Here is a 13191-nt window from a genome sequence, read left to right on the forward strand (position 1 = left end):
TTACAGGCAATAACACATGCATCAACCAAAGCTGACAGAACTGGAGGAATAGGTGATGGTTCTGTAACAGCTCAGATTATTTTCTTAGGGACTGAGAAACTTCAGTTTTATCCCACTGAAAACAATGGGCCATTCTGGAAATAGTGTCAGAGAAAGAGACCACCCCACACACAGGGAGAATGAGAAACTGATCTCTCTCCTGTGTCTTGACAAGAAATCTGAGGAGAATATTAGTTAAATCTTGATTTCTGACATTACATAGTTACTTTTAAAGACTTTAAATTTCATCTGCTTTTGCTACTTGTTTTCCCAGGAAAGAGGTACCATGACCATGGAAAGAACTGACAGTCTCATGGTAAGTCCTTCCTCCAGCCACAAAATGAAAAGGTAAGCAAACAGCCTTTGCCACCACAGCAGGCTAGCAGTTTGCCTCAGCCACAGATGATGACTCTGGATGGGACTAAACATGCTATCTGTCCCTTCATCTTCCTGTTCAGATTCAGAATGTTCATTCCCTTCAGGAAAAGAAGTATCCATTTTTTTACCAAAAACTATTTAATAAGAAGCATCAATACCCTGAATTAAAACTTGAGTCAGACCCAGGAAATCTGAGGAGGAAGAAGAACAGATATATGTTCAGTTTTCTGTTTCTTTTTGACAGGAAAAATCGGGACAGCAGTGTCATTAGCAGCTTACCCAGGGATTGCTCAACATTCTGACAAAACAGGAAAGCCTTTCCTATTCCCTGTCCCAGGACCAACAAGAGTATCTCTCCCTTGCGGACTGAGGGGAGCCCAACAGCTGCAGAGGATGTGGCTAATCTCAGGTCCATAGTGGCTGTAGGTGCTGCAGCAGAGGGATCCAAGATAAAAGATCTGAGGTTCAACTAATGGCTACCGCAGAGTCATCATCTGTGGCTGAGGCAAACTGCTAGCCTGCTGTGGTGGCAAAGGCTGTTTGCTTACCTTTTCATTTTGTGGCTGGAGGAAGGACTTACCATGAGACTGTCAGTTCTTTCCATGGTCATGGTACCTCTTTCCTGGGAAAACAAGTAGCAAAAGCAGATGAAATTTAAAGTCTTTAAAAGTAACTATGTAATGTCAGAAATCAAGATTTAACTAATATTGTAAACGCCCACTGTGTGCTTTACCATCACAGAAGGCTTTTTTTTTTGCTAGCGTTTTCAGCTGCTTCTAATATGCATAGAGAAGAATATTAGTTAATGTAGTGACTGTTCTGTTAAAACTGGAATATCTTGTTAATTTTTAAGTACAAAACACTTTTTAATAATGGTTTAAATGTGGATTTTAATTGAACTAATTATTGTGATCTAATAAAAGACATTTTACTGCAATTTTGTCAGTTTTGGGTTATTTCACTTTCTAATTCAGAACTGTTTGATTATGATGCATTTCTAATGCATACTATTCTTAAGTCATCTGAATGTTTCATGCAGGTTCATGGATAAACTGTATTCTCTTATATTGCTTTGAAGGTGAAAGGTTGAGGCACTGGGAGATTTTAGAATAAAATAAACTTGTTTCTGAATTAATTTCATCTGTATTTTATGTCATTGTGGATTTGTCACATTATCATATAATTTCTTCACTGAGGCTTTTTTATGCTGGTAAGTTTGGTACTTACTTACCAGCAATTTACATGCACCACCATACTAGACATTATTGCTTGTTTAACCAGCTTTCAAGTGTCTAATGGTAAAGACTCCTAGTCATTATCAATGTCACAAGGAAGAAGTAAGGAGCAAATCAAATAGTTTTACTTTATATAACATTTTATCCACTGATATTTTACTTCATTCTTAAAAGAAGGTATTCTAAAATTTCTTTGTTTAATCTAACCTTGTAACCATTTCCATGAAGCACACAAATGACATCTGTTCATTCATCCTTTTCCATAAACATTTCAGTTACTAAGTTAATAATACTCTTCCTGCATGTCTGACTTCATTTGGTTGTGGTGCAGTTTCATTAACTGACTGCTGTAAAGCATTCTACTCTTACGTGTGCCTGTTGTAATCTGTCTACTTCAGTGGAATTATACTGAATATACACATACAACTATTTAAAAATCCACTCTATTTAAAACATATAAAACAAAACTTACTTATCAACCACAAAACAAAATCATTGCATATTTAAGAAGCAATTTACTTACAACTGCATAAAAAATTATAGTGCACTAACCTATTGACCATAGAGGATCAATTCCAGATAAGCTTTACTCCATTTGTTTACAGTGATTGTAATTTTTTGTTTTCTTAACTTGCTTTTTGAGCTTTATCCCATACATGTTGGAACATATTAGTAACAAGAGTCATTCCACCAGTAACAATAGCCTTTCCACTGTTGACAGTTAAACTTCAATTTTAATATATGAAACCCAATGACATATTCTTTAGACAGGTTGACATCCAATTATGTATTCAAATGTCCTTCTCCATGTGGTGCAAATATGAATATGCTGATTGAATACTTTTATACATTTTGTTTAGCCGTGTCCTCTATAGCCACCAAAACAGACTTACATATAACTCTAGGCTGCCTCCAGATCAATAACTATACCACAGCACACACCAGCAGTAGCTGAAAATGAACTGCACTATCTCCACCCCCTAAGACCAAACCTCTTTGTTTGCTTTTAAGATGCACTCTGTTTTTTTTTTCTTAAAGTGCACTTTTTTTGATGAAATCTAAGTTTTGAAACACTGAACAACTCTTCTTTCAAATGTAAGTGATGAAACTGGAGAAATATTGGCACTGTATTTCGAAAATGCAGCATTTTCATTCTGAAGCTGCTGAAAGAATGAGAAAGATAAGCACTTTGTTTTTGTGAAAAAAAAATATTTTCTTTTTTCCTTAAATAATAATTTCAGAGGTGATTATAATAAGCAGGAGATGGGATTATGGTGGCTTGATCCCCACATAGAGTGCCTGCTTCATATGTTTCTCCTATGTTCAATCCAGATATGACTGGTTGAAAAAGAAACAGTCACAACTGGTTCAGAATATAATGTCAGAAACACTACCAGCACTGGACAAAACATAGTTTTTGAACAGGGGCGAGCTCCATGCATTTCTCATGTAGAAGGCTTTGCTCTCCACACTCCTTCTGCACCTGTATACTAACCTCATGATTACACAATAGAAAGGAGAAAATGTCCCAAACAGCTATTAGCAGATGCATATAAAAAGCTACACCTCTGCAGTCTTGTTAATTCCCTTCGAATGTCCTCACTCCCACATGTCAAATCTAGATGTTCATGCCATTTGCAAAGAAACATACTGTTTATTCCATTTTCTCTGCAATGTCATTTATGAAAACATTAATGAACCACATTCTGTAAACATGATCTGATTACCTCTGAAACAGAATCAGCTTGCCTGCTGAAAGCCCAGACGTCCTCATGTGGTCAAAGAACATAAACATCATCAATGGGCATGCAGTAATGTAAGAATGTATCAAAGAAGAGAGAATCCGTGAGTCCTTTTTATCAATGAGCATGCAGTAATGTAAGAATGAATCAAAGAAGAGATAATCCGTGAGTCCTTTTTATCAATGAGCATGCAGTAATGTAAGAATGAATCAAAGAAGAGATAATCCGTGAGTCCTTTTTAGGAATGGGGATGCAGTAATGTAAGAATGTATCAGAGAAGAGAGAATCCATGAGTCATTTTTATCAATGGGGATGCAGTAATGTAGGAATGTATCAAAGAAGAGGTAATCCATGAGTCCTTTTTATTATTCTACCATGGAGAGCTCAAGTAAGATGAAGCAGAATGACCAACAGCTCCATTACAGTGTTAATTTCAATGACCAGTCTCAGTGAGACAAAGAAGGATTAACTAAGGAAAACATAGTTAAATTCTTCTTTTGTTCTTTATGAATTTAGTCTTAGAGGATCTGATGAACCCAGCCATCAAGTGCCTCAGTTATATTCTCAACATTTAGTCAAGCAACTCTTGGACCACACTGCTCCAACCCCCTTTTCCTAAAAAATAGCTACCCAAAGAAGGATTCATGCTCTTTACAACTGTAAAGAAATGCTATAATGAGAGCGAGTGGTACTCTCTCTATATATATCAAATCAACCGACTCTGGACATGCTCAGAGCTCTAGCTTACATAGCTTTCTTAATGTTTTAAAGTACAGAAAAATATAATGCAATTTGACTACGCTGCTTATGGATTGTGTAAATTCTGCCAGACAAGCATGGTGGTTCCGGTATGGTATGGTTGCTATCCTCAATCATTCACTCTCAACAGAGAACACATCAAGGATAAAAGTGGCAACTATAGTCAAGTAAGGTAGTTCTTTATGTTGCAATGATTCAGCTATGAAGACTTGACTAAAGCCATCTATGGAATCATACTCAGCATATATTGAAACATTTTTTTTATTCCTAACAGGAGTATACCTGTAGTTCTGCTTTGTGTGCTCCATCAGCTCATTTGTTCCTTTGAGGTGCCAGAGCTAGTCATGTTTGAACTAGACAAGAGCCCTATTGTCCATTTATTCCTGTCTGCAGGGCCCAATCAGACCATTCATTCCAGCAAAAGATGAGAGTCTGGAATTAGCAGGCTATATGCCAGTACCTCAGATGTTCCTGGCCCTTTCCTTGTAACCCCTTTCCAGTAGGTGGTTTGTGGACTTATAATAGCTCGCATATGTATGATTCCACATATAACTATTGCCCTCAACTTAATGTTGTTCATATTGCTATACAACAGAAGGCTGTATGACCACAACCATCAGTGATCACCGACCGATAGGTGCCATTAACGTGAATGGGCTAGCCACTTCTCTTTCCCCACCATGGGTGAGTTAGGATTGGATATCCAAGCCCATCCCCCCTACCTACCCTCACCAGTGTCTGGGTCCCTGGTTTTACATGGGTTGCCTGGGTTATAGAGAACATTGAATTTTTATGAGGGGCAAACAACAATGCAGAAGATTAGCATGTGTTGGCAATTTTTCAGTCTAATGGGTACATCCATGTATGAATTACTTTTTAACTTTCAGCTGTACAAATCAAAGGAAACAATTGCAAACACATCAATGAAAAGTTGAAGGGATATTCTCAACCAAGACACTGATAAAAGTGGAAATGTTTTAATCATTACGACAAGGAGACCAAGGATATTGCATAGTAGGCAGCGGAGATGAGCCAGTGTGCAGTGAACTGTGAAACTGGTACAGATATCAATGAAGCTCTAAGGGATTCATTAGTAGTAATCACAATGAGGCATGACAGTGACAGCCTTTGTCTGAATCAAACTGAATATTTCCAAAAGTATTTAAAATAGCAATGAGCACGGAAATGGCAAACATAGATATAGCACACAAGAGGCAGCACAAAGGGCCTGTTGTAACAGTAACAGTGGAATTCAAGTGAGTGACTATAAAGACAGCAGGCTTAGTGTTGCCTCAATAAAAGTAATTCTCCATAAGAGAGAACCTTTAGAGAAATAAAATGATATGGATTGGAAACTGGAACATGAAACAGCCATGTAAAATAAATAGTAAATGTAAACATTTTCAGGAAAAGAATGTAGAATATGTTTCTGAAAGTAAAATTGAATTCCCAATCATTTCAAGAAGGGATTGTGCCTACTTTTCTATAAATGGTAATATAATCAATGTGGAGAATGAAAGGGGCACTCGTGTCATTTATATCTCTGAAAATATTTTGGTTAAAGTTTTCTAAGGAAGCATTACAAGTTATAGCTGATAAGTTTAGAATGTATTAAGACATAGCTTGCCATAACTGCTAAGATATGAGAGCAGTATGATATGAAAACTGAAAGGGATAATAATCATTAGTTGTAGACCAAGGAGATGATCCTGTTTTCTGTGGGAGAATATCATTACAGAGACATGTATTAAACTGGAAGGAGATAAAACCAGTGAGTCAAAGTGTGTAAGACTTAAAGTCAATAGAAGAAGAGCTGGAAATGCTCAATGAGTTGTTTCACCAGGGACTGAGGACAGTGCATTATATAAAAACCTTCATTCTGATGAATTGGAATGCTTCATCAGAGTTCCGAACAAGCTGATCCTTGCCATCTAGATAAAGAATAGGACTGGTAAATATTAGAAAATAGGGAATATTATCAGTTTTATGAAATATACTGAATGAATTGTGCCTACTGTTTACATGATAAAGAGGGGTGCCTAATCCACCTGTGCACTACTTACAAATTAAATTAAAATGAAGAAACTAACATGGAACTAAGTCCATTACCACAAGCAGAATAGTTAATAGCCATAATAAGTGATGAAACTGTATTCACAAAAGCTGACAGCATTGCTGTTGAAATGTGATTCTATGAAGCATGTAATTTTTAATATACACAAAGTTTTGCTTTTGTAAAAGAGACTAACATTTGGAGTGATGTCTGTACATTTTATTTTCCGAGCCATGAAAGAAAAGAATTATGAAAAAATATGTTTTACTAATGTAAATGTGATTATATACTTTGATGATTTATTACATTTTAGCAACTCAGAGCTTGAATACATCAATAACTTACAAGACATTTTCTAATGATTGCAAAATGTGGTCTGAGAGTGAACAACGCTGAGTATCCTGGGCATATGCTCGATAAAAAAAGAAGTTGTCCTTCAGCTGAGATGACAGCAATTCATTAAGAGCTTTCCCACAGCTCAAGTTCTAGCTGAATGAAATTCCATCTGCTTGAATTCAGCTCCCTGATGTTGAACACCCTGATTAATGTCTTCCAAACGAAAATAGTACCAACACAGTATCAAACTGTCGGCTTGCAGCAATTATTTTTGTTGGAACTCAGGGATTCACAGCTGAAGCTTCTGAAAGCACCTTTAAAGGAGTTAAGACATTTTTGGTTTACTGAACTACAAAGGTAAGTTTGTACCTAAGCACAGTAAATTACTGGTCCCGTTTTATAAGTTGTTGAAGGAATTCCATGCCAGTGGAACCATCTGGAAAAGCATTAGCATAAACATTGTAGATGTATAAATAATGTGTTTATATGTTATGGCTAAGGCCTACCAATTACAGCATCATCTGATGCTTCTTTAGGGATTCGGCAATTTAGTGATGCTTCTGCAGGGATTCGGCAATTAGTGCTGTCAGGTGTGGAACAACTTACTTTTAGATCTCTTTCCCTAGCACAGAAACATTTTCAGAAATAGAAAAAAAGAAAGACAGATTTTTGAAGACATGAATTTCCATCAGTAACTTACAGATCATAAACTGTTCTTAATATCACTTAGTGAACATAAACAACATAAAGTGTTGCTACTCCTAATGCTATCTGTGTATGAAAAACAAAATATTGAAAGGGCATAATGCATAGTCTTATAAGGGTATTGTTATTCAGAGTATCAAAAGGGCATAATAATGCAGGTGGTATCTCAAAAATGACATTTCCTGAAATTAATAACAGTGTAGCTGAACTATAACTCATTCATTTGTTAACTGGGAAGTGAACTGACCATTATGTGCCCTTTTCAGCCACGAACTGGTCCACATGAGCATGAATAAATGTGATACACATAGATAATATAGAGTGTAGGACAACAACTTCTCCAAATTCCCCAAAATGTGATGCAAGTGAACTGATGATATGTGAAGTTACCCATACATGTGTGTGTGTGCTTGTGTGTATGTGTGCATATGTGCACACATTTTGTGATGGATTATGGCCTATATAGGATCATTTTCAATGTCTTGGACTATCTGAATTCTGAGAGAGGCTCCTGCTCCCCGGCGATTCTGCACTGGATGAAACATATTATTGGGGAATAATGGCTGAAATTAAATAAATATTTAGTTTAATTAACATCTGAAAAAAACTGAAGTATCCCTTAAATGATGCTAACATATGTATCCGAGAAATATTCTTTTTCAGAAAGATAAGTAACAAAAACACTTTCTCAGCAAACACACAATGCCTGTTAATACTCATAATGTCATAAGTTACTCACTTGATAATAGCTGTTCCTGAACCACAGTCAAAGCGGAATTCTACATAACCATCCATCAAAACAACTGCGATAAAGTCTTTGCTGGTGGTATCATGACTGTAAAGGATAACCCCATTCTTTGAAGTTGGGCGCATTGTGACTTCAAACTCCATGAACGAAAGGTAGTGATTGGATTCCATTGGCCAAGGCAAAGCAGCAAATGACATCATTGCTTCACTGAAATGTGGTACACTGATGGAAAATGCTGTGAGGAAAAAACAGAAACACATTTATAAAATAATATAAATATTTAGATTATAAAACACAATTGAAGTGTTTGTTACCCATGTGTAGACACTTTATAGTCCCTAAGCAGTAAAGAGTCAGGTGAGTGAAGGAATCTTTACAAATAAGCATGATCTATTGTAGTAACACAGAGAAAAGTATTACAAAGACTGATGTATTGTCCTAAAAAGGATGACTCAGGCATCATAACCTGTGACGGCCCTATTATAAAAACTTTTTATTAGGAATACATGCACTAATGATTTTATGTATATAATGGGCATGCAGGAAATGATATGATGCTACAGGAGAGGTGAGGTAAAATGGAAATGAAGATGAAGCAGAAAGACTCTCTTCAAATACAACCTAGATCAATGAATGGGTGACTGCAAATTCACTCCTGGCGTGGCGGACATGTATCTCCTGGACAGAGAAAGTTAATATTGACTACAATAGACCCTTACCTCTGTGAATTTTACTCACCTAACTACCGACAGTTGGAACAACATGGGATAAATATGGCTAGGCTTGTAAGGGCTCTAAGGCTGTTAGCCTAGTAACCTGCTATGAACCTATAAATATATATGTGTTGGGAGCTTGACTGATGGGGAATTGACTTTCAGGATTATGAGATGCAACTGGAGTAAAGAGCATGATCACTTCAGTGGTGCTGCTGGACAGAGGCACAGGGAACTAATCTAAGGGGGCGGCAAAAGCCAACACATTCTGGCTAGGCTTATAAATGCCTTCGGGCAGATAGCCTGGTACCTACCTATGAACCTATGAACAATCCTATCCATCTGACAAGATTCATATTAGTCATTTCACATATAGACACACACACATATACACTGAAACACGCATGCTCAGTTGTATGTGAGTATGGTTCCACTTTAATTATTGATCGTTCAGTTGCAAGGGCAGGCAAGTGCCCCTGCATGCTAGTGTGTGTGCATGTTGAGTGTGTGTGTGTGTGTGTGTGTGTAATCTGAGTGTTGGTTGGTTGCAGGGTAAGAAAAATCCCATTTTAGCACTACTAGCACTATATAAATGGAGATTTCTTTCACCCCACTGTAGTGCGATCTCGACTTGGAATATTAAAGGGGGGGGTGGAGGAACCCCCCCCTCATAATATATATATATATATATATATATATATATATATATATTATATATATATATATATATATATATATATATATATATATATATATATATATATATATATATATATATATATATATATATATATGTTAAGGTAAGTGTGCAATAGGGATGGACGTTAGGGTCAGGGTGTGGGTAAGGTAAGTGTGTGATAGTGATGGACGTTAGGGTAGGGTGCGGGTGAGGTAAGTGTGCGATAGTGATGGACGTTAGGTTTAGGGGTGGGTTAAGTGAGTTAGGGTTAGGGTGCAGGTAAGGTAAGTGTGCAATAGTGATGGACTTAAGGGTTAAGGGCGGATTAAGTGAGTTAGGGTTAGGGTGTGGGTAAGGTAAGTGTGTGATAGTGACAGACTTAAGGGTTAGGGGTGGATTAAGTGAGTTAGGGTTAGGGTGCGGGTAAGGTAAGTGTGCGATAGTGATGGACCTTAGGGTTAGAGTTTGGGTTTAGATTAGTGCATATATAGTTGTGTATGTAAGGTTTAGTGTAGGTTTGTAAGGTTTTTGGTGTGCTGTAGTGTGTGTGTGTGTTTTTCGGGAAAGTTATTTGTTTTGTTGATTGTCGGGATTGTGGTTTGTCGGGCATGTGAAGTTTTGTGTTTTTGAATTTTCGGTTTTGTTGTGTCAGTTATTTTGTTGTCGGTGTTTTGGCGTGTCGGTGTTTTCAGGTAGACCCATATATGTGTATATATATATATATATATATATATATATATATATATATATATATATATATATATATATATATATATATATATATATATATATATATATATATATATATATATTTATATATATATATATATATATATATATATATATGTATAGACAAATGTGTGTGTGTGTGTGTGTACATTCATCTGTTGAAATACATATGCACACACATTAGTATACCACTCATGTAGATGTTTATTTTAAATCTTTTTGTCAGTTAGGGTGGGTTTTCTATATGTAATCTAGCAGTCCTCCAGTGATCTGGGTTGTTCTGCAGTCACACAGCATACATACATTGAATTCAGCATACTGGGGATCTGGGAACTAACTGAGGTGTCATACAGTAATGAGTGTGACATCAAGCAGCTCTCTCCAGTTAGGGCATAACAAAACCATTCCAGTGTACTAAGGTAGCATATATGACACTATCAGTTGGCCTGTTTTACATTTCCCTTTCTCATCTTGCTGATGCCACAGCAGTCCCAGCTCAAGAAACAGCACTAAAGAGATGAGTAGGTCAGCTGGACTGGAAAGTGAGGTGGGGACAAATCTCCTAATCTTATTTGTATGTGATGGTCATACATTTTGGTTCTATAAGTATTTTTGGTAGTTTTGAACTGAAGTAAACTGAATGTGTGAGTAGACACCATTGTTTCCCTGGAGAAGTTCACACTCAGCTTTTAGCAGCATTGTATTTTCATTTCAATAGTACATGCAGTTGTTTGTAGCGTATAGAATAAAATATGCATGTTCTGTGCACTTGCGATTTTATTTTATGAATGATACAGGACTCATTTGGTAGATAGTTTTCTTCTGAAAAAACTTTGCTAACATGTAATTGGAGATTCTTTACTTTAAACTTACAAATGTCTTTTCTTCCTAGAAAAATAAAAAGAAAAAAATACTTGCCTTTTGCTGATCTACAAAAATCTTAAACATATCTGTAAATGAAACTGTCTTCATTTTCCAGCAATATTTTGGTTACATAAAACTCACTTCCGATATGAGGTGCTATAACACATTTCTTTTTAAAAGGTATTCATAGTTTGTCTGCCAAAAACATTAAAGCTGTCATTTGCTCATCTTACACATTTAGTAGTTCTGTAAACTAAGTGCAGTAATTACGTGGTAAAATTTATATTAAGCAAAATTAAAACTGTAAGGCAGAAAAGAATCGATATTAAGATATATTTCAATGTTTCTGCATTTTGCATTCCTCTGTATTATTGCCAGCTGTCTAAGTCATGAGATATACTGGGGAAATGGTTACAGTATAGCCTATGATACAAAATGCTAATAACTTGCAAAATAATGAGGCTGCAGTCAGGGAAAAATGCACAGGCTTATAATGTAGGTGGTGGGTTCAATACATCTGTCAAACTTCAACATAGTCCAAGTCCTTCCTATTTCTATACCAGGAATGAAAAAGTGAATGCTCTTGTATATTTTGAAGGGTCCAAAAGCACAAAACACAAACCAGGAAGCACAAAAGTAGAAGAAAGGAGTCCAAATATACCACAAAGCAGGTAATTCCAAACACAGGTTTATTGAATCCAAACAGATTAAGTGCTTTTGTCAGTAAGTCTGACTTCATCAGAATAATGACCATAAAAACCACAAACCTTATATACCCTCCCCCAGCATAGGTAATATGACATCACATACTCAACATTTAATACATCACATCCTGAATGCATAAAAACATAAAAAAACTTTAGAAATATTGTTGTTAAAAAAACTGAATATTGTAAAATATACCCATAACAATACCTAAGACAAGTAACACATAATATAAATCACAAAATGTGACAAAAAATGGCCCCATATCTGAACTACATATAAAACATAGATCTGAGCTTCAACAAGGGCATAATACTAATATTGTCATTAAGGCAAGGGTATGAGCCAACATTAAGTTTGATTTGCCATTTTAATTCCAAGACCTCTAAATAATCATCCAGTGGCCCACCCCAAGGCCCTAAATCAGTGTGGTCAATGGCAAAAAACCTAAAAAAATGAGTGGGATGTTTTTCCACATGATTGTATAGGGCATTCTTTTTTGTTTTTACACTTAATGTCATAACAGTGCTCATATACCCTTTGCTTAAATGCCCTTTTTGTTTTGCCCACATAGAATCCATTACACAACCCACACTTAGCTATGTACACTACTCTTTTTGAAAAACAAAAATATTTCTTAATGGGATATATAAACCCATAGTTCTTGATGTACAAGGAATCACCTTGCAACATAAATGAACATTGTCCACACCCACCACATTTAAAGCAACCACCTTTTGTATTTCCTTTCCTAGGCCTTTCCAACAAAGTTTTAAAACTGGAATCTTTTTTGTAAACAATAATTGGTTTCTCTCCTAAAGTCTTAGAAACTTCTTGATCCAACATCAAAACCGACCAAAATGTTTCCAGTATATTTTTGATATCATGAAAATTAAGAGAAAAAGGCAAAACACAAGCTCTAGCAAAACTATTATTCATTATTTTGTCACTTGAATGAGAGCTATTATTCCCACCATTATAGAATAAAATTTTGGCAATGGAACCAGTTTGTCTTTTGATTTTAACTTCATTTTCAATAGCTTTAACAAAACCCAAAGGGTATCCTCTTTTTGTGAACATATTGCTCAACTTTTTGCATTCAGCTTGAAAATCAAGTTCATCTGACACCATTCTGGCAATTCTGATGAACTTTACCAGTGCCTTTTTCTGGTGAATTAGGTGCCAACTCTCAAAATGTAGAAGCGTGTTGGAATAGGTGGGTTTTCGATATAGTTTGGAAACAAATGTTTTATCCCATTAAGAAATATTTTTGTTTTTCAAAAAGAGTAGTGTACATAGCTAAGTGCGGGTTGTGACTGCGGCGGTGGTGCTGCGGTAGCATTGTTGCCTCACAGTAAGATGTTGTCCTGTTCGATTCTCAGCTAGAGCATTTTCTGTGTGGAGACATGCGTGAATGGGCGCACCTTCGTTGAAGGTTGTGCATCAGGGCTGGCAACTTGGCACTTAAAAATCTATTGCCAATCATTAGCGGACCGGAGTTCTGCT

At 36.2% G+C, this 13191-nt stretch overlaps 1 protein-coding gene across 1 annotated transcript in view; it reads right to left on the bottom strand.

Annotated features, from left to right (window-relative positions):
• Nucleotides 1-13191, bottom strand: part of EGFLAM (EGF like, fibronectin type III and laminin G domains) — a 1039379-nt gene that overhangs the window by 609930 nt on the left and 416258 nt on the right. Inside the window, exon 6 of the mRNA XM_044069897.1 lies at nucleotides 7987-8230. Coding sequence (XP_043925832.1) covers nucleotides 7987-8230 — 244 coding nt within the window. The remainder of the gene's footprint in view (nucleotides 1-7986; nucleotides 8231-13191) is intronic.

The sequence above is a fragment of the Protopterus annectens genome, chromosome 1.part0 (genome assembly GCF_019279795.1).
Source record: "Protopterus annectens isolate FY-2018-M chromosome 1.part0, PAN1.0, whole genome shotgun sequence".
In the NCBI taxonomy this organism is placed as follows: Eukaryota; Metazoa; Chordata; order Ceratodontiformes; family Protopteridae; genus Protopterus; species Protopterus annectens.